The sequence below is a fragment of the Anguilla rostrata genome, chromosome 2 (genome assembly GCF_018555375.3).
Source record: "Anguilla rostrata isolate EN2019 chromosome 2, ASM1855537v3, whole genome shotgun sequence".
NCBI lineage: Eukaryota > Metazoa > Chordata > Actinopteri > Anguilliformes > Anguillidae > Anguilla > Anguilla rostrata.
This window is the reverse complement of record NC_057934.1, coordinates 46279129-46302025: the sequence shown is the minus strand read 5'-3', so window position 1 is coordinate 46302025 and position 22897 is coordinate 46279129. Positions and strand designations below refer to the sequence as shown.

The following is a 22897-nucleotide window of genomic DNA, read 5'->3' as shown; positions in this document are numbered from 1 at the left end:
GCGCAAACAGAGGGGCTCTGCCCGAAGGAGCGGCACCAGTTTGTGAGTATTATTTATTCTTTCAGTTCTCCCCGGGGCGGCACTGCCTCTCGTACTCGATTCCCTGTTGAAAAACTAGGAAAGGCGGCCCAAAAACAAGCGAAGGACAAACAGCCCGGCACGGCTGGCTCTGAAACGGCACGTTAAAAAAAAACACGGCGGAGGCGTGCGCTCCCGCTGTGCCGCTCTGTTCTCCGAAGGCTGGGGCTGTGCATCGGCGGTGAGCGAGGGAAAAGGAAGAGCCCCGGAGCTCACACAACACAAAGGCCAAGCGTTATCACTCGCCTTCCCTCTCCCCATTACGCTCTCTCCCCCAACCAAAGGTGTCCCCTTCCCTCCCTCCTCCCTCCTCCCTCCCTCCGTTTCCCAGCTGGGGACAGCACACGTGGGACCGCGCGCCGCCGTGTTCCGCTCGGCTACGCCCATCCCCTCGCCGGACCGTTGATGAGTCAGTTAGCTGTGACGCTCGCTGCCCCAACAAAAAGGGGATTACCTGCTTGATGGCTTCTGTCTTGTCGTCCTCTCTACAGCTGTCAAGCAGTGAGCGATGAAGTCAGAATCAGTATTTCACCCCGCCCCACTGGAAAAAGAGGAATTAAAGGCATGCAAATGCGCACGAGTGCCTTAAATCAGGGGGCCATGCCCCGCCCCCTCGCCCCCAGCCTGAAAAATAACGGTCCTCCGCCGTGCTCGCCTTCATTTACGAGTCTGCCTGTAAATCTCCTCTTCTCACACAGGAAGCCGGCCGTTCACCCGGCTGCAGTCTTATTTTCTTAGCCTCTAATTAGCTGTGGTAGTAATGGATGATTAGTTATGATTTAGGGTGATCTTTTTAGGCATCGGGAGTGTGCCTAAAACACCCTTGCGAATCCCGGCGTTCAGCGAGCGTGGAGAGCAGGGGCAGCGTTAGAGGAAACTCCAGCGAGACCACGGTGTGCGCCTCACACTTCATTTCCCTCCGCACCCCCCTCTCTCCACAGGCACTGACCCCCCACTGCAGGAGTACAAAGGTATTCGGTGGGAAATAAATAAATATTTGACTGCGGAGAGGAGGGAAGGGGTGGCGGTGTGTGCCTATGGAGCCGGGGCATGGAAAATGGCTCCCCTGACAGACAGAGCAAACACGCGGCGGCGGTGATTCAGTTCATTTGTGTGTACATTACAGGGCGGGCGGAGAGCGTCGTTCCCCGGCAGTTAAACACAGCGCGCGGAGGAAATGGAAATGGACGGGTCATTGGGCCGGGGAGACGCGGCGCAGGGACGCGCGGCGCGGTTAGCATCTCGGCTCGCGCCACAAACGACGCCGACAGCAGTTAGGCCCGCCTAATTAAGCTCAGGTATTGGGTAATGTCGCCATCCACCTCCAACCGGTGAAGCAAAAAGACATTTGCTTGCGCCCCCCATTTCAGTGAGTTAAAACTACAGCAATGAAGAAAGCGAGATGAGCCAACAATGGAGTCTTATCGGCAATTCAAACCAATGATGTATCAAGACCTGCACAAGCACCACTCAAATCCGAGTGAAGAGAACTTCTGAAAATTCACTTTGTGTGTTTTTTCTTTATTTTAAATTCCCTTTTTTTATTACAAGTTTTCTGTGTTCACTGAGATGGCTGCAATAAGCTGTAGAGAAGACTTTTAGAGGCTAATTGTTCACAGTTGATATTTCAGGCTGATACACGACCAAAAAAAAAGCACAAATCCAGATGGAGCGTTGGGATGAACAGTTTGAGCGCTCCAGTACAGACAGGCTAGGGGCTGCAAGGTCGCTCCGCCACGCTACAAGCTGTTCCTGCAAAGCCTGCGACAGCGCATTCGGACGTACAAATGAAAGCCTTGGTCGCAATTACATGCAGCAGGAGAGGTGCTGCCAAAGGTGAAGGGCTGTACCACAGGAATATGCTAGGTGTGCCACGTGCTCCAGTACTGAAATGTATGATCCAGTGTGAGCTGTAAGGAGGTAACTGTGACAGACAGAAAACTGTATTCCAGTGTTACACGGAGGCGCTGTCTCACCCAAAACGCACGCACACTGAAGGACCACTTAAAACCGGGACCGGCGCGTTGGTCTTCACCGACTGCGCGCTGGAATTGCGAGAGTGCGTGTTCGCTGCGGTCTCCTCCTCTGCAGACCGACGAGGGCTCCGGTCTGCTCCCCTTTGCACGGGCCACACAGCGCTGCAGCACCACGGAGCTTCATCTCCCTACAGCCCTGAGTGCCGTACACCGCCCGCGACTCACCTCAGACACAGGCCGAGGAGCGCCGCCAACGCTAAACACCAGCGCTAACACGGAGGCTGCGATTCAAGGTGAAAAGTCACAGAAGCGGGCGGGAACAGATGAGAGGGGCACTCTATTCATTAGCACTGCACATACAAGCATCCATCATTTATCAAACTCTTTGAGACAAACACAAACCAAAAATGTTCTACTTCTGAAAATGAAATTGTTTCAAGGATCCAATAAAAGGGAATAGGACTTTCCTAAGGACAGTGTGCTGTATCAGACAGTGCAAGAGCACCCGGTACATCCGTACCACAGGATGCCCCTGAGACGTCGACACGCTGTACTGGTATCATGTATTCTGCATACATGTCTTTGTGTTTCCAGTAAAACATCACTGCATTTAAAATATACTTAATACACTGAACACAGATACATTATGCACATTATAGTGGTCTACAACAATTTTCTGGCATCAATAACTTAATGGAAAATATGTTTGACAACAGCAGTCATTGTACTCCCTTAAATTGCAACAATAGTTTTTTTTTTTTTTTCCTGCTTTTAAAAAAAATGTTTGGACATTATTAAGTTAAAGTAATGGCTTTGACTGTTCTACATCAATCAAAATTGTGGGATTTGATTGATGTCGAGAGAATGAGAACAAAAAGCAGTCAGCAGTACGGCACCGTATGAACACACTGTGTGGGTGTGTCTCCGGGCCCACAGAACGCAGCAGGGAGGGAGAAGCAGGAGTCTGGGGAGAGGAGACGGCTGTCTGTCTGCACGGAGCTTTTCAGAGAACTAATGAGCTTCGAACCTCTCCCAAAAACACACTGATACATGTACGGGCAGGCACACGGTCGCAGACGCAGACGCAGACACAGACGCACGCACGCACAGGGGCTTAATAATTGCGGGGGAGAAGAAAAGACAGAATCGGCGTCGTCGCTTGTGTACCAATGAGGCGCAGCGAGCCAGTCTACCAGCTCCGTCTTACATGTCAGAACCTGCTCCTTCTGTCCCGTACAGCCACAGGGAAGCTCTCCCAGGCCACACTCCAAAAGGAGGCATCGCGGCTGTGTGGGTCTGGGAGAGAGGAATTTGTCAACTGTGCGCAGCCTTTTTACAGCAAACTGCAGCAACGTAAGTCAGGCAGAAGCCAGGTCAGACCTGCAATAGTTAATAACACGTCTGCTCAATTTCCTATAAAAACACAGGAAAAAGACAGGAACTGGGAGACCATCGCTGTTATCGCACAAAACCTTTCAGTTTCATTCACCGTGCTCCTCTGACGCTTACTCGCATTTAACCATGAGTTGGGAAAATGGGAATATTCTTTCTGTCACTGGATTGGCTAATAATCAGCTTTTGTAAACCCTGCAACGGAGACAATAATTCAGGCCAATAGGCAGGTTTTATGGCGACTGAATACCGTACTCCAATCCACTAGCTTATTAAAAACGACCGGCTCGCAAACAGCAATGGTGAATTCTCTTTAACAGCTGGGGCATTAAGTAATTTGTCATCCTTCACTGAATGCCTGAAATGCTGCTCCCAAGTGAAATGATTTATTCTCAAACCAGGTATAACGCAGGTATTACACTTATAATTGAAATTTGAGGGGAATCGACACCAATGGTGTTGCGGAAAGGAACTGAAATATTCCTGGGCCACAGATGGTTCCAGAGCTTTGATCCTGAGACTGGGTGGGACTGTCCTAACAGATGGATGCCTTCCCTCAGTCCACCAGGAGCTGGTTTGCAAAAGCGTTTAAGTTTCGTAGAAACTTGGCCGGGGAACTACCCTAGCCGCAGTGCGTGCGATTAGACCCTGGCGCCCATGCCGGCATCTGGAGATTCTGGTCCTGAAAGGGTTAAGCCGGAGGCCTGGCTGGTGAACCAAGCCAGACACAGAGGGAGAGGACATTTTGCTTTCCTTGTCAAATTGATAGGAGACCATTCAAAATTGTGCAGAGACCTCCAGAACTCATTTCAGCAGGGCCCAGAAGAATTCCTTTGATACAACGGACTTAATGTCACAGCGGCCTAGGCTTGCAGAATAAAATCCATTTGTCCTTTTGATTTAAAAAGAAAACACCCATCCAACTACCCCCTCACCCCCAAACAATCCCTCTTCTTTCTTTAAGGGGATTACCCTCCTGGAGCTCTTCACATAAGCGTTTTGCCGCGTATGGTGATCGCTTCCACGGAAGCTTATAAGGACACAGCAGAAAAACGGAAGGGACAAGAGGAAATGACAGCGGAGAGACTGGCGCGAAAACCCCGCAGATCGCTTTCAAGAGAAAAAGCTATCTGAATCAAAACGATCAAAACTGCAACATCGCCGCCAAAACGCAGCGCGGGTTTGACAGCCCTGTGTGACGGCAAACTCGCTGAACTGACACTGTAAACCTAAAGCACAGAAGCTTTTGAAGTTGACTCCTCAAAAAAAAAAAGAAAAAAAAGGGCCTAATATCATACCGGAGCAAACACTGCGCTTTTATTTTGGTTGTAGTATTTTTCTCTGGTATAATGGCGTGTTAATGACTGTCTGTATTTTCTGCATGGGAGGCTTTGAAATGCAGCGCCGCAGCCAGACAGCCCAAACGTTTGCTTAAGGAGAATTCCCCAGGGTACGGGGGGCCTGAAAGGTTGCCGCACACTCCACGCATTTTAATGAACAAAAATACATTATGTATTGGACACTTTAACGAACAAGACATTTAAATCCCCTTTGTTTTTCAGGCAGGCTCACTGATGTTCCAGGAAACGGAATGACGACACGTTCATCATTTCAGCGATAACAGGAAACACCCTTTCTTGACTAATTCGGCGATAAACGACCCGTCATATTTGTCTTGCGGTTTTCCCGCTGTTTGAATAAGCGCGACACAGGTAACGCGCTATCAGACTGCAGCACGTGTGTCTGAGTAGTCACCAGTTACAAATCGATAGCGGCTGTTGTCAGAAATTAAAACAACAGCAAAAGCAATAACAACAACAATAATAATTCTAGAGGACAGCAGACGGTTATTTGTTCAACGCCGTCCCTTTGAGGGAAGGCGTAATTAAATCCTGACTTTAAAGCTTTCTTCTGACTGAACACAATGCCTGAAGCTGATAAGGAGAAACGCGCGAGGAGGCCCAGCAGTAACTTGATCATATTTCATCAGGCACTGTCAGCTCACACTGAGGTGTGCACTAAATCATATGCAACTGGGGCAGCCATCTCTCCTGCAGCATCAGGAGCCAAGAGATGCCCCGTTCAGAGAGAGGTCCACAGAAAGTCCAAAGGAAAAAGCTTATTTGAGCTACAGGGGGCCATTTTGATTTCTGCTGTTATGGGAGTGCCAGCTACATATGCCTTTTAATTTTACCGCTGGGGTTAAAATAGAATCACTTTATAATTTTGGCTTTGGACAAGAACTTTGGTGTGATCCAGAACTAAATAGATAGTTACTGGAAGCAATGCTGACAGTTCCAACTTCCAATTTTTCCATGCAGTCCCCGTCTGTAATGGCTATGAAACAGAAAAAACCAAGTAATGAACACTGGTGCCATCTGCTGCTTTTTATGATTAACTTCAGCAAAAGGCAAGGTAGCAGACTGCCACGATCCTCCATCTCAGTGTTCTCCGTATTTTTAGCCTCAATACCAAAATTACTTTACATCAGTGATATATTAAGCCATCTTACCTGGAGACAGACGTCGCTCATCTCCATGCAAGAAAATAGTTTCTAAATTATTATTATACCACTTCAAAATACAAGTGTTCTCTTTCCATCAAAATACAATGGGTGGGACCTGTTAAACTAGTGAGTAGATGACAACATGGCATTTTAATATTTCAAATATCCATATATTTTCACTTCAAATGGGGTATTTTCATCCTAGGATTGTATTTATACTGACCTTTTAAATGATGGACACTGATAACAGAAAACCACCCTTTGGTTGGAAGGTTGGAATGGTGGAGACGTGACAAGCAGATTTAAAAACATCAATTTAAGAGTGAAATACGCTGGCAGAACAACTATATATTTATTCTAAACATCAACTAGTTACGCGTTAGAACATGTTCCACTTAATAAAACTGAACAAAAGACTGAATTGCTATTCCGCTGCAGTGTTTACTCCTTGTTCAAACCCTAAAAATGCTTTTTTAGATGGACAACTGAAGTGTGCAGCTGGATTGGCCTCTTTCCTGTCACACATGGACAAAACAGATGTTGCCCTAACAAGAAAAATGCAAACAATACATTCATACGCTGGGAGGAACTATTTATAGACTGTTGTGGGTTCACATTTATAACAAGCGGTCTTTGTAGCTTTAGCGTGACTTTGCCTTGCCACTGACAAATGGCGGACATATGGAAGATGAGCTGATGGCCATTTTGTAGCCTCTGCGGAGGGCAACAGAGGAGGATGGGTAATATTTCGTCCACCTGCACAATAGATCTCCTGAGAGCGCCTTGTTCAAAAACACAGCCCAGAGGTGGGGCTGGGTGTGTGCCCTACAAACTAATGAACAGCCTTTAAATGTACTCTGAAGCAGAGGCTAAGCAGGAACTGCTAATTTAGATGAAGGAAACATCTAGAACAAAACAAGAAATAAATATTGCAGGGTATTGCTCATGATTTCCTCGGTTGTTCAACAATAACGGCACGAGCACGGACTTCAGCCCTGCAGCTTCATCTTCATAAAAGGCTGACAAAGAGAATGAGGCAACGTGGATCTGATCTGAATTTGAATCCCGGGTTTAAAAATCAAAAGAGGCTCTCCATCCAATATGGGGCCCATGCTATTCTGTCTGGGCTGATCAATAGCCATCTGCACAAAGGATAAACACTGCCTTCTGGAACAAATATCCAATGTGGTGTTGAAATAAAACCACTGAAAAATATGATGACAGGCTGACTGATGTTTGCTCTTCTGTGATGAAAGTTGATAAATCAGAGCTCAGCCTTCAAACCGCACGGGAACCCTGCTTGTCCTTGGTAACGCGGGCGGCGCAATAACAGAGGCTTTCGCGTTCCCCGTCTAATGGCATTATGGCTCCTCCCCCTCAACCGGAGGGCGGCTTTATATCTATGAATGTGGACGGAGCACTGGGAACTGGCCGTGAGTCACTCGCTTCCCGCTACAAATTGGGTCATTGGCCGTGTCTCTGGAGTAAAGCGACGGCCATAAACGGGCGGCGGCGACCGCGGACGCTTCCACCGTGATGAAGCTGCGCTTCGACGCCGCTGCGTTGCAGCCTTACGACAAAATGAATAATCAAGCTGTAGATCTTTGAAGATGCGCTACCCTGGAGGACTAATAACATTTTATACGCTGTGGTGCACCTCGAGCAGCTGGGGGGTTGAACCTTTGTGCACAGGACACACCCACTTGTCCGTCACCATTTAATCAGCTGATTACCCCTTTACACAAAATCTCAGATACTCAACCTAGGTTCACGATGGAACTTTAAAACAGTTTGCATTACCTACCATTTTGCACCAACAGACACCTTTAAAAATGACATGTGGCAAATCTGAACTGCATATAAGCACAATAGCACACACAAGCTGGAACTTTATCTGTGGTTTTTTCCCTCATTGCTATTACCCAATATTTTACTGACTTTTCATGACTCAGAGGCTTCACTTGTCTTTAAAGCAATTCAATAATTAGTAAACCATTTAATAGGTGCTAATGGCTTCAGATAAATTCAGTTCAATCAAACTCTTGCTCATTTACATACATATAACCTAGTTTGATAGCTGGAGTTAATTTATGGCCATGTCTGATATGCAATCCACAATTCAAGGTTTATTGCTACAGCAGTTAATTTTTATAAAACAATTCTTCCTCCCGGTCATTCCAGCACAGACAGTTCCTTTTGGCAAGACAGTTTGAATTCATTTTAAATCCCCCTTAAAGTTCCAGAATGAGCCACACATACTGAATTCGATCACTGGTCAGCAAAGAGAAGAGGCTCACCTGTCCTGCAAGGCCTTCTGAAGGGTCCTACACACCACCAGGGTCCCACCCATGAACATGTGGCACATGACCACATCCAGACAGCTGTCCATGAATGACATCACCGCGTCGGACTGGAAGGTCCCGTTGCGGGAGACGATGCAGACGCGCCGCAGGGCGTGGCACTGGCTCAGGGCCTGGAAGAAGCGCGTGTTGGCATTGAGGTACGGCTGCTCCAGTCTGCGGGGTGAGGCAGAGACAGAGCTAATGAGTTAAATAAACTCTTCTGCCCTGTTCCAAGACCTGAAAAGACAAGGATGTGTCAAAAACTGAAACAAGATATACAGACTTTCATTAACTGAGAAATGTCTTGATTGTCTTCTGATTTTTTAAATTTGACATAGGACATAAGTATAGTACATTTCAACAATATTATTACTAACTCCACAATGAACAATAAAAAAGAATGGTCATCTTTTTTTTTTAAATACAAAACATAAAAACAGTACTCCCCATATTCATTTTGTTTCGTAATTTCGTGCCACTTTCTGATTTCATCCCTTAATAGGTCTCCATTCTGTTAAAATAGTGGCCATTCAAATGGTTTGTTTGGAAATCTATGCTATAAATGAGTAAGCCTACCTATGAATTATGTATGAACTTCCAAATTACCTCATGGCCCAGTACATCTTAGTGAGAGTCTGCTGATCAGTTTAACAGTGGAAACACTATGCCCCCTGGTGGAAAACCATATGAATTGTATGTGAAAGGGAGATCATATATATGCATGCAGGGGCGCCACCTGAGATTTTGGGCCCCAAGAAAAGATTTCACATAGGGCCTCCCCACCTCATAAAATCCTATGTTCTTATATGTCCTGAGGGCTCCTGTCAGTCAGAGCCCTTGGATCGTCCTAACTAAAATAGTCCCCACCCCCCTTACTGCGCCCCTATGCATGTATGTACATTATGTGTGTATACGAACCAGAATACCCAACTACACAATGAATAAACAATGTGATGTATGCAGATATTTTGTAATCCCAAAGTTGACCAATGATACTCAGAAGTAGTTCTCATTTTAATTCATCGGTAGCCCAAGTCGTATGAATCACGTTGCTACAGAAAAGAACTTGTGTGAAGAGCATTAAATCAAAACAAGTGGCACGTTCCAATGGGGGGAAAAAACGTAAATATACATCACAGATTATAACCATGCATTGGGTCCATCTAAAGTCAGCTAGTGAGGAAAATGCATATAACAAGCAGGTTTTTTTTAGACCAAAAACAAAGGATTCTTTGATGAGTGAGTTGTCGATGTTCTACTGAAAGGTACTGCTCGTTATTCATGACCTGGCCCAGCCATTCAGCATTAGAGCGCCTTTTGCCCTCAAAAATCTTGAAACGGAGACATTATCACTTTTTCTACAACAGCAAACAATGAAATTAGGTTATCTGGCAAATATTTACAGGACAGTGGCTTTTAAGATTGATATTATAGTGATTTCAGACTCTCATCCCATTGGCTTCCATTCATTTTTGGGTGCCATTGACTCTGGGCCTGTCTGTTGCCCTCTAGGGACAGCTATAACGTATTGCAAATAGGAATTAATAGTGTGGGACCGCTAGCCCTTAAAAAATCAAATCGGCTGGGCTTTCACAAAGTCAGTAGTGTTTCACTGTCCACTTTGGGAGAGAACAGGTGAGGGAAACACAGCTTCCAGTGTAAGTCATGCCCACTTAGGGCTTTCTATCATACAATACAATATACTGAATTTGTTCAACAGTTGCATATAGTGCTTAGCTTGCCTTTTCAATAAAGCCAGTATTAAGGGCCCTGTTTTACTGAACATGAATGCTGAAAGAGAAGGGTATGATAAAGCAGTGCTATGAGCTTACCTGAGGTCTTTAAGCTGCTTACAGTGAGGAAGAGCATCAATAAGGGCTGGCATGTAGGTCATATTTTTCAGTGTCCCCAGGTTAGCCAGAGAGAGCACCTGCAGATCTCTGCACCTCATGGCCACTTGCAGCAGTCCCGTTCCCTTGAGGACGCCAGGCAGCTGCGCTAAGGTCAGCCTGCGCAGGAAGGCCAGGCCGCCCAGCTCCGCCACCTCCGAGTCCCCGATCTGCCCCGCCCAGCCGCAGGCCGCCTGCTCCTTGCGGTTGGCGAGCTCGTTGCGGGGCATGGCAGAGGAGAAGTTAGACTCCATCAGCTCCAGCTCCTCCAGGAAGGGGTTCCCCTCGAGCAGTGCCCTGAAGCTGTGGCTGGATTCGCTGTCCCTCTGCTCCGGGTCCGCCCTGTAGGTCTGCACACCAACGCGGGCGCTCCTCTTCAGGCCCAGCAGGAGAGAGCTGGAGAGCGCCGGCTCATCCCTCGGCGCCTGGTCCGCGTTTTTCATCCCGTCCGAAGCGGCGCACACGGGCAGCGCCAGGGACCGCAGGCTCTTGAGTTTGCCCAGGACGGCGCAGAGGTGCTCGTCTGAGCCCGGGGTGCCGTGGTAGTGCGCTGCAGAGAGGTTCAAGCGTTTGAGGTTAGGACAGGCACTCACTAAGGCCTCCATCACGTGGCAGTCTATGTCCTCCTGAAAGCTGCCGCTCAGATTCAAGTTGACTAAGTGCCTGGGGTCCTTCACACTGTCCAGCACGCTGTGGATCACCTGGTTACCAAAACTCGGGCAACGGCTGAAGTTGAGGTGGACTGGCACGCTGTGTTTGAGAATGTGTTGGAGGGCTGACCTGTCCACCCACGTCCTGGGCAGCTGCAGGGCCTCCAGAGCCCCGTTTATCGCCATGCCCTCCAGGAAGCTCTTTGCCGCGTGCCAGCTGCTGTTTCCGGGGACCGATATAACAAAAACGCGCAAGTGCTCTGGAACCCGTACGCTGAAGACGGCCAGGTACAGGTTCATGAGTGTCTGATTGACATCGCCAGGGGCCAGCCTGGCATAAAACACCTGTAGTCTCTGATAATGCAGGATACTGCTCTGTCCCACCATAAGCTGGCAGCAAACAGTGGCCCCTTCCCTGGTGACATTATAGATTTCAAAATACAGCAGCAGTCTCTCCAGGCTGGTGCAACAGGGGACCACCCCATACGATGGAGTATAAAGGGTTTGTTTGAGCTCACTGACCTGGCTCAGGGTAGCTTTGCTCTCAGTACTTAGCTGGTTGGAGTCAAAACCAGGGTTAATGTCGATGGCCAAAGAGCGCAGGGCCCGGAGGGAGGACAGTATCTTGGATAGGCGCACTGACGTCAGTCGACAGCCTGTGAGGTCCAGCTTGACCAGGCCCTTGCACCTGATCAATTGGTCAATGGTATTGCCAGAAAGCCAGTAGCAGCCACTCATGCTGAGGGACTGAATTTCACTCGCCAACTCTTTCACCACTTGCTTAACTGCATCATCACTTGCCTGAGAAAGATTTTTTAAATCACCAATTCACATCACACAGTAATGAAGACTAATGTATTTCATAGTGCACACCGACTTAAAGGGGAAATAGACTTTCTGTAGTGTTTAAATATTATTTCAGCTTTAGTGTATGTTTTTGATTGGCTCAGGAAAAACTTAAGATGAAGCTACACTACTAAGTATTCTATCTTTCATTGAGTAATTCATCTTCCTCTTTATTTCACCATACGAGCATATGTACAAGATCTTAGCTACTACTAATATATGTAAATTTACTCTAATTCATGCATTACTTTGGTAGCATTGAGTATTCGTTTACAGCCCAGGGACTGTGGATGAAAATTGGCTCATACTGCTTATACTGGCACATTTACATTTATTTTCATGGTGCAAAGCAACCTATTTATCACCACAATTTACAAAAATACATTGTCATTTTTGTATTATATTAAATTCCCAAATCTAATGCATAATCTAAGATGAATCTTCATCTAATGCTTAATCTAATGATTTCTAAAACATTCAAATGTTGAATACTAGACAGAAAATAAGTTAAATATTACCACAGGAAAAACCTTAACACCCTGAATCTCTACTGAAACCAACTATTTCAGAGGGCATTCAGACGACAGCATTTATTAATTACCCCAATAACAACTATTACCTCCGCTACCCAAATGAGCATCAAAAAAAATGTTCTTCTTACTTACCAGATATTCCTTGGAGAGTGTGACATGGTTGGTGAGGCTCTTATCCAGGCTTAAAGTCTTCAGTTTTCTGCAGACCCACCCCACGCTGAGCACCAGGTCATGACTGGGAACATGCTTCAGAATGTTCAACAAGATCTCATCTGAGAACCCCGAAATACTGATGCCACTTTGTTCCATGCAGTCCAGGCTGAATCTTTCCTAATTAGGGAAAACACAGAAGTAAAATAACATGAACAGTGCAGTCTATGACTACAATAACTCTCCTAAGAAAGCAATGACTGTCTCATTTAATGTCACTATCACAACCCTTTTAATATTGATATACATCTATTCTTTTTCAGCCTTTATTCATTTATTCATATCACAAAATTATGTTGTCATATACTGGTCCTCCAGATCACTATCAAGGCAAGACTGACAATCCAAACTATTCTACTAATTGACAGGTCTTGTTCTTTTAGTTTGTGTGTTCAATTTGGCATCACGTCTGGAACAATATTATAAAGCTTTCTTTAGCCCTATTCTGACGGGATTCGTTTTACCCAAGGATGACCTGCAAATTGAATTACTAGCTATTAGCATACTCCTGTGATTTAATTCCATCAAAATCTGCCATATCGGCCATTTTTACTTGGCTGCACAGTAAATTTCCCGGACTGAATAACCTATTGTTTTTTTTTTTTTTTTTGGTAACCGAGGTCCTCTGGTAATACTAGTCCCGTGCGAACAGACACCTCAGTAATTTTCCGCGAAATGTGCCCCTTTGTGTGTGTGTCCGGGACACGGTGAGTGTGAGGGCTGAGGCTACTGTGGATTTTGTAAAATGCACGACACAAACCACGGCTTACATGTCCATTTTGTGACTGCAAGTCGCGTTGGAAACTAGGCTGTAATAGTATAACTCTTAACAGAATGATTCAACAGATTCTAGGTGTGCCTAGAACTTAAAATCTTGTAACAGATTTAGTTTTTATTATCCAGACTCCTTTATGTCTTACAAATCACATACAGCCAAGTAGATTATCTACTTCTCATGTAAGAATACCCTGCGCACGTATCAATCGTGTGCATAGAAATGATCTAGCTAATGTTAGCGATCTGACATTCTTTGGATACTGCACCTACTAGCTATCATATCTAAAAATAACTTCACTGTTGATTTTTGATAAGCAATATGATAATCCCCTAATAAAGTATGAAGCGGTAACCAGAAGTGGTAACAAACTAGCACAGCAATGGCAACATTATGCTGCACGCACATACCTAACGTAAACTGATGTTAGCTAACATTTTGTCCATATTTAATTTCACTGTTAATATCAGGCTAACGTTAACTCAGATAGCGAATTGAATTAATTTACCATGTTACACACGCTTGGTAAAATTGCAATTTCTACGTTAGCTAGCTACCCAACCTTAGCTGCCCAGATTGCATTATAGCTAGTAGGCAAGTGATATTGCTAGATATTATTTCTCGTTAGTAAACTAGCTACACAACTGCTGACCAAGTAAGTCATTGGCCGTGTCCGAAAAGGCTTGCCAAACTCTGGAGCATACAGGTTGTATACAACAAGTGCCACTAACTATTACACATTATCGATAAGTACTAATAGCGAACACAATACTAAGATGGTTAGCAAGCTAAGTCAATCATCTAGTGTGCCGCAAAGTAATTGACTAGACTGTTGATTATGCATAGCTAACTAGATCACTTAACTTAAACAGCGAGCGAAGGTTAGCAGGTGTATAGTCTAGCGATCTAACTTAGATAAGTAGTTATACAGCAAGACTGGTTAAAATGGAGTTAATAATTAAACATATTAGGAAATAGTTCAGCCAGAAGTTACGACGGTTAATACTGATATTACGATATTACGATATAGCTAGCCGCTATTATTTTAATTGCAGATTATTACTGTTAATTTGCACTTATTTTCTGAGGCTTTTCTGTCCACCTTACCTCAGTGTTTTGATTATCCATGTTCACTTCTGATGCTCTCCTTTTGCAAGTATATAGCTATCTGTTTCCTTTGCACTACTGTGCCATTGTCGAACCAAATAATGAAAATTTGTGTCTGTACCAGAGACTGTACTCCATTTCCATCAGCTGCTGTAATGCACCGGAACCGAATTGTGAACGCACTTCCGGGTTACGGCCGTACACATGCTTACAGTCTCTGGCTGCAGCACTTTGGCCGTTGTTTTTAAATTTATTATTTTTATTTGGCGGGGTCGGTGGTTATTTTTAAATGAACAAAAAATGTAGCTTTACATACAGAATAGGTATAGCACTTCAATATTGACAGAAGACAAAAAAATACATAGATAATACAAATCAGAAGATAAATATGGATTAAATTAAACTATGTAGTTCGCACAAAAGAACTATCTATGGGCTTGTTTAAATGTAACACATTTTGGGGCATACCTCGTTTGTGAATGAAGCATTTGGCATTAAGAATAAAAAGTGAACACATACTTAACACCTTTATTATTGTTGATATAGAATGTATTATTATTATCCTTGAGTTAAAAATTATAAACCTTTTCAGGGGCCCAAAAATATATGAACTGAAATCTTTTCAAAAACAATTGGTCTTCTTACATTCAATGGGTTTCACAGATGGGTTTCCACTTCCAACTCACAAGATACATTTTTTACTTACCTCAAAATACTTTGAAATAATATAATTACAAGGGTAAACATTATGTAACTATTTAAGTGCACTTCCTTGACCATGTTGGGGATTATTTATAGGGCAACAACCAAGCATATTTCCCATTAATATTATCAAAGGAATTCCAAATGAATTAATCCCTTGGAGTGAGTCTGAGTCTAGATGGAAATATTTGTCTTTAAAATTTATTATTGCAAAATATATCAAAGAAACTCCTACCAGTAGAAGTTCTGCGCATGTTCTGTCCTCTTACCCAGAGTTTAAATGAGCTCTAACTGATTCAGACCACTAAGTACTCCCTTAATTTGGAAGAGAAAAAAAAAGTATTTCTTGTAAAGGAAAATCATACAAAGTCAGAAATTGTTTATCAGACAACACATTCCCCTCCCTGTCAAAGACATCATTAACCAAATGTATGTTCCTATCAAACCATTTAGGAGAGAAAACAGATTTATTTTTAATAGTAATGAGAATATTATTCCATAGTATAGTTTTATGAAAAGTTGTGGAGAAAACAAATCTTCCAAGATAGTAGTGCTTTCTGATGGAATCAGGATAACTAGAATGGTAATCTTTTAGTAAATAATTACATTTCAATAAAAAACTAGGACCACAAAATGTATTTAAATTTTAATTGGAATGAAGTACGACATTGAATCAATATTAGTTAGACACCTCTTTAGCCAGTTTACCCTAAAGGTGTTGTTGTCAATAATGTTCAAAACCTCAAAACCACCCTTAGTTTTTATTTAATTTAATTTAATTTAAAAGAACATTCTTTTTTAAGTTATGTGGTTTGTTCCTTCATATAAAGCAAAGGAAACATGTATTACTTTCTCTGGATGTAAATCATGAACAGAGAGAGTGCCTTCAATAAGCCTTCAGCCTTGGATGAAAGAACTCTCCCAACAGTTGATAAATTTATCTGAAGCCAATGGTTGAAAGTTGCACTTAATTTAAGGTAAAGATCTAAGATAAAAGTGTATATGTTATCTCACTGTGTAATACTTAGATATAAAATAAACACCTAAGCCTAAATATTTTACAGAATCCTTGTTAGGAATACTTTCTATATCCTTGTTGGCAGTCTCATAAAGGCATATCTCACATTTTGCAATATTCAATCGTGAATTAGAGGCTAAAGAGAAGGCAGCATACTAAGAGCACCAAGTAGCTCATTATTATTTTTTTAAAAATAATGTGTCATCTGCCAGCTGTGACACTTTAATTTCTTTACAAAAATATAGGTAAGCCCTGAACCTGAGAATTCTTTTGGATGTCGATGGCCAATAATTCAACAACTAAAAGATACAGAAAGGGGGAACTTGGGCAAACTCCTCTCTTGATCTTAAATCTTCTGCTCTTGTTTAAGGTTCAAAATAACAGAACTGTTAACATGTCTGTAAAACATACTGACCTCATTAATGATTTTTTCTCCAGAGCCAAAAGTTGTAAATAAACTACTATAAGTAAAAATGTTAGTTTGGTTGTGTCAGACTTTACAGAAACCGAGGAATAAAGTGACAGCAACTGAGTCAATTTAATCGGAACAGTCCAAAAGATCTGCAGCTTTGTCATCCCTTAACAACACCAGTCTGTGATTCAGTTCTGGGAATCAAGGAAATGAAATCTTGCTTCATAGATGGCACCATACATGCCTGAACCATGTTGAATGAAGGTTTTTCTAAAATAGTCCAAAATTGTAAAATGAACTCAGCTGATATGCCATCAGGTACAAGAGATTTCCATTTCATCATTAACTTCAGGCCCTCCTGCAATTCAGTAATTGTAAATCTGAATCACAAGGGAATTCAAATTCATCAATTACTGGGACTTAACATGTTGAATATAGTTATCACACCTGTGTCAAATTTGGACTTACAAAGATTTTCAAAAAATGAACCAAGAACATCTGAGATCATTTTATCCTTACAAAAAACATTAATCAAGACCAAGCTTGACTTTCTTTTATAGTTCCTTTATTCCAGGGCAAAAAAAAAAATAATTCATTACCCCTCTATCCATTTTGCCCTGGATCATTGCCAATTCCATATATAGTTCTTGCAATTCAATCTGTAAATGGTTTATTCTTCAGTATTACAACGTGATGCTTAAGTTGGCATTTGTCAGTTGTAAGGTTCTCAATGTACACATTTTGGAAATCAAACTATATTAAAATTAAGTTGTTACATCTTAAAACAAACAGTGCCAAAATGGATTCAGTAGTCTCAAAGCAGGTACCAGTTTGCGCTGAAATTAGGGTGCAGTAATTGCATTAGGTCATCTTGAAATGATGATCATAATTAGATGCACGAGCATCAAGCAAGCAAAGGACAATTCTTTGAAATTTATTTTGTCCCAGCCAAGTTTCATTACTTTAAATCTGGACCCACTTCACTTCCATTTATAGGCACCACCATGTACTTAGCTCAGTTATATTGTTCCAGAAGTGACTTAGCACACTACAGTGGAAGAGTGAGATTTTGAAAATCAGGAGAAACACAGGATTAGAACATTTTAAACATGTGCACTTTATTGATTTGTATTAGTCAGTGTACAGGTAGGCCCCACCATACGTCTGGCACTGCCACTTTCCATACGGCTTATTATATGCCTAGGGGGATGTAAACCTTTATGGTTTGTATAAAGGTAAAGCTTTTGCATAACAAAAAAAAAAAAAAAAAAAAAAAAAAAACCGACCAAGAATTTAAGGCTGAAAGTACAAAACCAGACATTGTTTTCGGTTACATAACTTACATAAGTAATACTACAAGGTTTTAAGTATGCGCTCCCACGTACTGGGCAGCCTTCATAGAGGCAAATAAGTTGTGAACAATGCATTTAACATTAAACATTTGGAATGACTAGAAAAAAAATAAAGGAAAAACAAAGTACATTTTAAGTCCAGATGCATTGTAGACCTTCGGGGATGCTTATTTGCCAAAAACATTGCCGTCACCTTCATGTTCCAGTTTTTAAATCCTGAGTCAAGCATCAAAAAAAAAATAACAAAAGCCATGCCAATTTGTTGTTTTGGGTATTCTCTGCGCAGTAAGTCGGCGTGTGAAGTGGTAACAGTCTGTTTAGAAGCATTTGCGGTGGACAATGGAGGGTCCAGACTCATCGTACTCCTGCTTGCTGATCCACATCTGCTGGAAGGTGGACAGGGAAGCCAGGATAGAGCCGCCGATCCAGACGGAGTATTTGCGCTCGGGTGGGGCAATAATCTGAAATCAATAAGAGAAATTTAATACACAATACCAAGACACAAAAGTTAAGCTGTGTTGTTTGAGAAAGAACATTACCCACCTTAATTTTCATTGTGCTAGGGGCCAGGGATGTGATCTCTTTCTGCATTCTGTCGGCAATGCCAGGGTACATGGTGGTGCCACCAGACAGCACAGTGTTGGCATACAGGTCCTTACGGATGTCGACGTCACACTTCATGATGGAGTTGAAGGTGGTCTCATGGATACCGCAGGATTCCATTCCTAATGAACAAGGAAGTGGGTCAGTTTGATAAACTAACAATTTTCCATTCAACTATTTCTGTGCAGTGCAAAACTACTAATTACATTTGGATGCAACATCTCATGGTTGCTTTCGACAACAGTAAGTCATGCATCCAACTAAATGTGCACAAATCAATGCATGAAACAGTTCCAAATTGAGAATAAGGCAGATGCTCACCCAGGAAAGAGGGCTGGAACAGGGACTCGGGGCATCTGAACCTCTCGTTGCCAATGGTGATGACCTGCCCGTCAGGCAGCTCGTAGCTCTTCTCCAGAGAAGAGGAGGAAGCGGCGGTGCCCATTTCCTGCTCAAAGTCAAGGGCGACGTAGCACAGCTTCTCCTTGATGTCACGGACAATTTCCCTTTCGGCTGTGGTGGTGAAGCTGTAGCCTCTCTCGGTCAGGATCTTCATGAGGTAGTCGGTCAGGTCACGGCCAGCCAAGTCCAGACGGAGGATGGCGTGGGGCAGGGCATATCCTTCATAGATGGGCACAGTGTGGGTCACACCGTCGCCAGAGTCCATCACAATACCAGTGGTACGACCAGAGGCATACAGCGACAGCACAGCCTGAATGGCAACATACATGGCTGGGGTGTTGAAGGTCTCAAACATGATCTGCAAAAAAAGGGGGGAAATTATGAGAAGTGTACATCAGGGCAAAGAATCAATTTGTTCATGCAATTGAATGCACCCATTTGTTATACTGGCATTTCAGACTGTGCAACAGAAATGCCAAAACATTCCTTAGTCCAATAACACAGTGCAGAAAGAAACCGCAAACAGAAAGCGCAAGGCAGAAAACCTGTAGCTTCCAGTAAAGGGGGGAATTCAGGTCTGAAGAGAATCCTGAAAGGTTTGGAAGAAAATGAACAAAGAAATGAACAGAAAATAGTGAGACCCTAGGAGTTGACAGTTCCTTAATGAATCTGGGATGAAGGGGTACAGACTCAGCATCCCAATTTTACAGCTTCACTGAACTGACCTGCGTCATCTTTTCTCTGTTAGCTTTGGGGTTCAAGGGAGCCTCGGTGAGCAGGACAGGGTGCTCCTCTGGGGCAACACGCAGCTCATTGTAGAAGGTGTGATGCCAGATCTTCTCCATGTCATCCCAGTTGGTAACAATACCATGCTCAATTGGGTACTTCAGGGTCAGAATACCCCTCTTGCTCTGAGCTTCATCACCAACGTAGCTGTCCTTCTGACCCATACCGACCATCACGCCCTGTCAAGAGAGGCAGCCTTTGAAATGATGGTCTTCACTATACACAAAAGCAGAATTTGCCTATTCAGCATTATAGGTCTTAAGCACAGACATTACTTATTTACCTGATGTCTTGGGCGCCCCACAATGGATGGGAAGACTGCACGGGGAGCATCATCTCCGGCAAATCCAGCTTTGCACATACCAGAGCCGTTATCAACAACCAGTGCGGCAATTTCCTCTTCCATGGCTGAACTGCAAAGGAGAGGGGAGGGGAAGAAAAAAAAAATTAAGATTAAACGCTTAAATACAACCCAGCCTCACTGCTGCAGACCCACACGAACAACAATCATTTCCTGTTCAGAAAGCAAATCAGACTTGCGGCCACTAGGTGGAGCGCTAGCGCTGGACTCAAATCGAGAGATTTCAGACAAAGGAAGTCCCGCTTCATTCCCATTATTACCATAAAAGGCAATGGTTTGAATGGCTTTGCGGCTGCCGGTGGCGTGGCCTTCTGCCAGACAATAAATGCAAAAGGTTCATCCAAAAAGGGACCAATTCGACAAAGGATAGCCACTCCCTAAATTACTCCAGGTTCACTTTTCACGTTCACAACTGCATAATACCACTAAAAGATGCTGAACTCCAGACCAAGGAATAAGTCTACCTCATATTGATTTTGCAAGCATACTACCGTTAGCAGTTGGACCAGGCAATCCACTTCCAGTTGTCAGAACACTCACAGCAATTGGGGGAGGGGGGGTGCTGCTGAAAATCTAGCAAGCCAGCTAGATCGCACAATATTCAAGCTTAAAGCTTGCAAGTACACCCCAGAAAAACGCCCCGCACTGCTACTTTACCGAGGCAGACGCTGCCTCAAGGACAAGGAGTTCAACAGAACGTTAGTTCGAACTGCAGGAACAGCTAGCCAAGTTACGTCATCGAGACACCGAAGATGAAATGGTCTAATCAGCAGCCGCACCCCGTCCCCCAATTCTTTAACCTTTACAAACGACAGAGGGAACTGAACTAGCTTACCATTAACATCAGTAATCGTCAATCAAACCACGCCTAGAAGTTTAATAACAGGACAGGCAATTAAGAGCCAGTCCCAGACAGATCAAAGCCACTCGCGAGTCATTCATAACTAGGTCACGCCCCGCCACCAGCAAAGATGGAATCCCGCCATTAATTTTTGACCGTTAGCCAACTTGTATAGTCAGCTAGAATACAAATGTTAACGCTCTATCCTACAGCTAGCTACCATCTGGCTCGCTTTCTTAAAAAATAATAATAACCCAACTTCCCTGAATTGTCATACATGCACATCACAAGGAAGACTACACAGCACGCAATGACTAGCTAGTGATTGCATGCAGGTTCCCATCTCCACTAGAACACCCATTTGACATTAATTGCAAATTACGTAGCTAGCTTCCCACCAAAGTTTCGACGGAAACATCGATAAGGTCAATTAACAGTTACTTGTTAGCCAACAACCTTGCTAGTTAACGTAAAAAATGACGTCCATCCACAGCGACAAGCAGTAATAATTAATGTTAATTCAAAATATGATTAATAAAAAAAACTATATAAAGCTAAAAATACGGCTCAATGGCACATTTGTTATCAACAGCTGCTTATAGAAAAAGTTTCTACCCTTACCTTGGGTGTGGGGGTTTAGCGGCTTAAGAGAAAATAACACGATATCCCGCACTAGCTGCGTTTGGAGGAACTCAGAGTGAGACGATTGGACCTGGGTGCGCTGTTTTATCCTCAGTCAGATGCCCGGCTCTAGCCATAAAAGGTAAACTTTCGGATCTAGACAATCTGATTGGTCTGCAGTCACGCACTCGGTGTGTCGCGTACACGTTGCTGCACTTAGTTAGGGCTGGTGGAAACTAGAGAGAGAGAGCACAAAAAAGGGAAATATAGATAATAAAATGAGCGATGCACGGATTAATGTTGTGCACCGAGGGATACAGAACTTTATTATTTTTGGTTAATCTTTGGAAGTTTTCTTTTAAATGTCATAGTAGCGCTTAGGGTTTTGAAAGCATCTGACAGACCATCCAGTCAGCCAGTAGCTACTGCTAACTAGTACATATTCTAGCATTAATTTGTGATAGTTAACGCTGCTTTGTATTTAATTTAGCCTAATATTATACTGGATACAGATATCAAGATTGCTGCGTACAGTGCGGAATATTGTTCCCATGTCGTAATATAGTATAGTTCGTAATAGAACTTGCTAGCTAGCCACACAACTGTACTGTTAATTGATGTCACTTTCAATAGGGTGGATTATTCAGGGAAATCTGAGAAATTACTTCAAAGACGTGCCTGGGAAACGAAATTGATAGGCAGTTATTAGCTGTCTTATTGCTGACCAACCTAGTTAGGTAAAGTCTGATGCATGCAACTCAATTAGCTAGACATGTCGTCAATATGTGTAACATTTTCCGGAGATAGCTATATATCCTTTTGTATGTTAACGTAATTCAAGATCTCCATCTTCTCTAAGACTAGAGTTAGTGATTTATTTAGAAACTGTGTAAGACCTGAAACGTCTCAGGCGGCCTACCTGCGGCCATTATTCCCTTGACCAGGGGTGCACAACAGGGGTCGATACGTTTCTGGATTTTGTGACAACTTCTACTCTTAATCATTTAATTAGCTCAATCATATCTTGATGTAGCCTAACATTTGTTTAAGCACGAGCTACTACAGCCGAAGACTGCAAGTGTAACTTATTTTCCTGTGCTCAAGTACAGAGTGAACCAGCGTAGTCTATAGAGCTGTCAGAAAACTAAAACTAAGGTAACTGGCTGGAACAAAAACCAGCATGCATACCACCCCTCCAGGACCGGAGCTGTGCACCGCTGTCTTAGCGTTGTGGCCATGCAGACAGGAGAAACTAGGGCAATAAGGCGATCCCGCCCCATTTCGCATGTTTTTCTCTCACAGAAATAGCATCTAACGTTAGGTAACTACATTCCGGTACAGTTGACTGTTTATTCAATATTTTGGTTAACATTACGTTGTCGAATGCAGGAACACTGGCAGGCATATGCAGTTAGCTAGCGCCTGTCGCTAAATGTAGTAACTTCTTGTAGTTAGCTGACGTTAACAGCAGCCAATAAGAGACGATTGTTTGCCT

The 22897-nt window shown here is 43.4% G+C and overlaps 2 protein-coding genes across 3 annotated transcripts in view; both read right to left on the bottom strand.

Annotated features, from left to right (window-relative positions):
- The window catches only part of fbxl18 (F-box and leucine-rich repeat protein 18), a 121201-nt gene that overhangs the window by 3941 nt on the left and 94363 nt on the right, over positions 1–22897 (bottom strand). Inside the window, exons 2-5 of one of the 2 annotated variants that reach the window (XM_064322566.1) lie at positions 14305–14425; positions 12345–12542; positions 10127–11634; positions 8250–8468 (exon numbers count right to left, since the gene is read on the bottom strand). In XM_064322566.1, coding sequence (XP_064178636.1) covers positions 8250–8468; positions 10127–11634; positions 12345–12542; positions 14305–14325 — 1946 coding nt within the window. In that variant the 5' untranslated portion in view covers positions 14326–14425. Of the gene's footprint in view, positions 1–8249; positions 8532–10126; positions 11635–12344; positions 12543–14304; positions 14426–22897 lie in introns of those variants that run through there. The other variant, XM_064322567.1, reaches the window with a different exon arrangement.
- On the bottom strand, positions 17530–21561 carry actb1 (actin, beta 1). The gene is made up of 6 exons (XM_064322565.1): positions 21403–21561; positions 19863–19992; positions 19519–19758; positions 18713–19151; positions 18332–18513; positions 17530–18249 (listed from the first exon to the last, which is right to left on the bottom strand). The coding sequence occupies exons 2-6, from the start codon at positions 19983–19985 to the stop codon at positions 18106–18108; spliced, it is 1128 nt and encodes a 375-aa protein (XP_064178635.1). The 5' UTR covers positions 19986–19992; positions 21403–21561; the 3' UTR covers positions 17530–18105.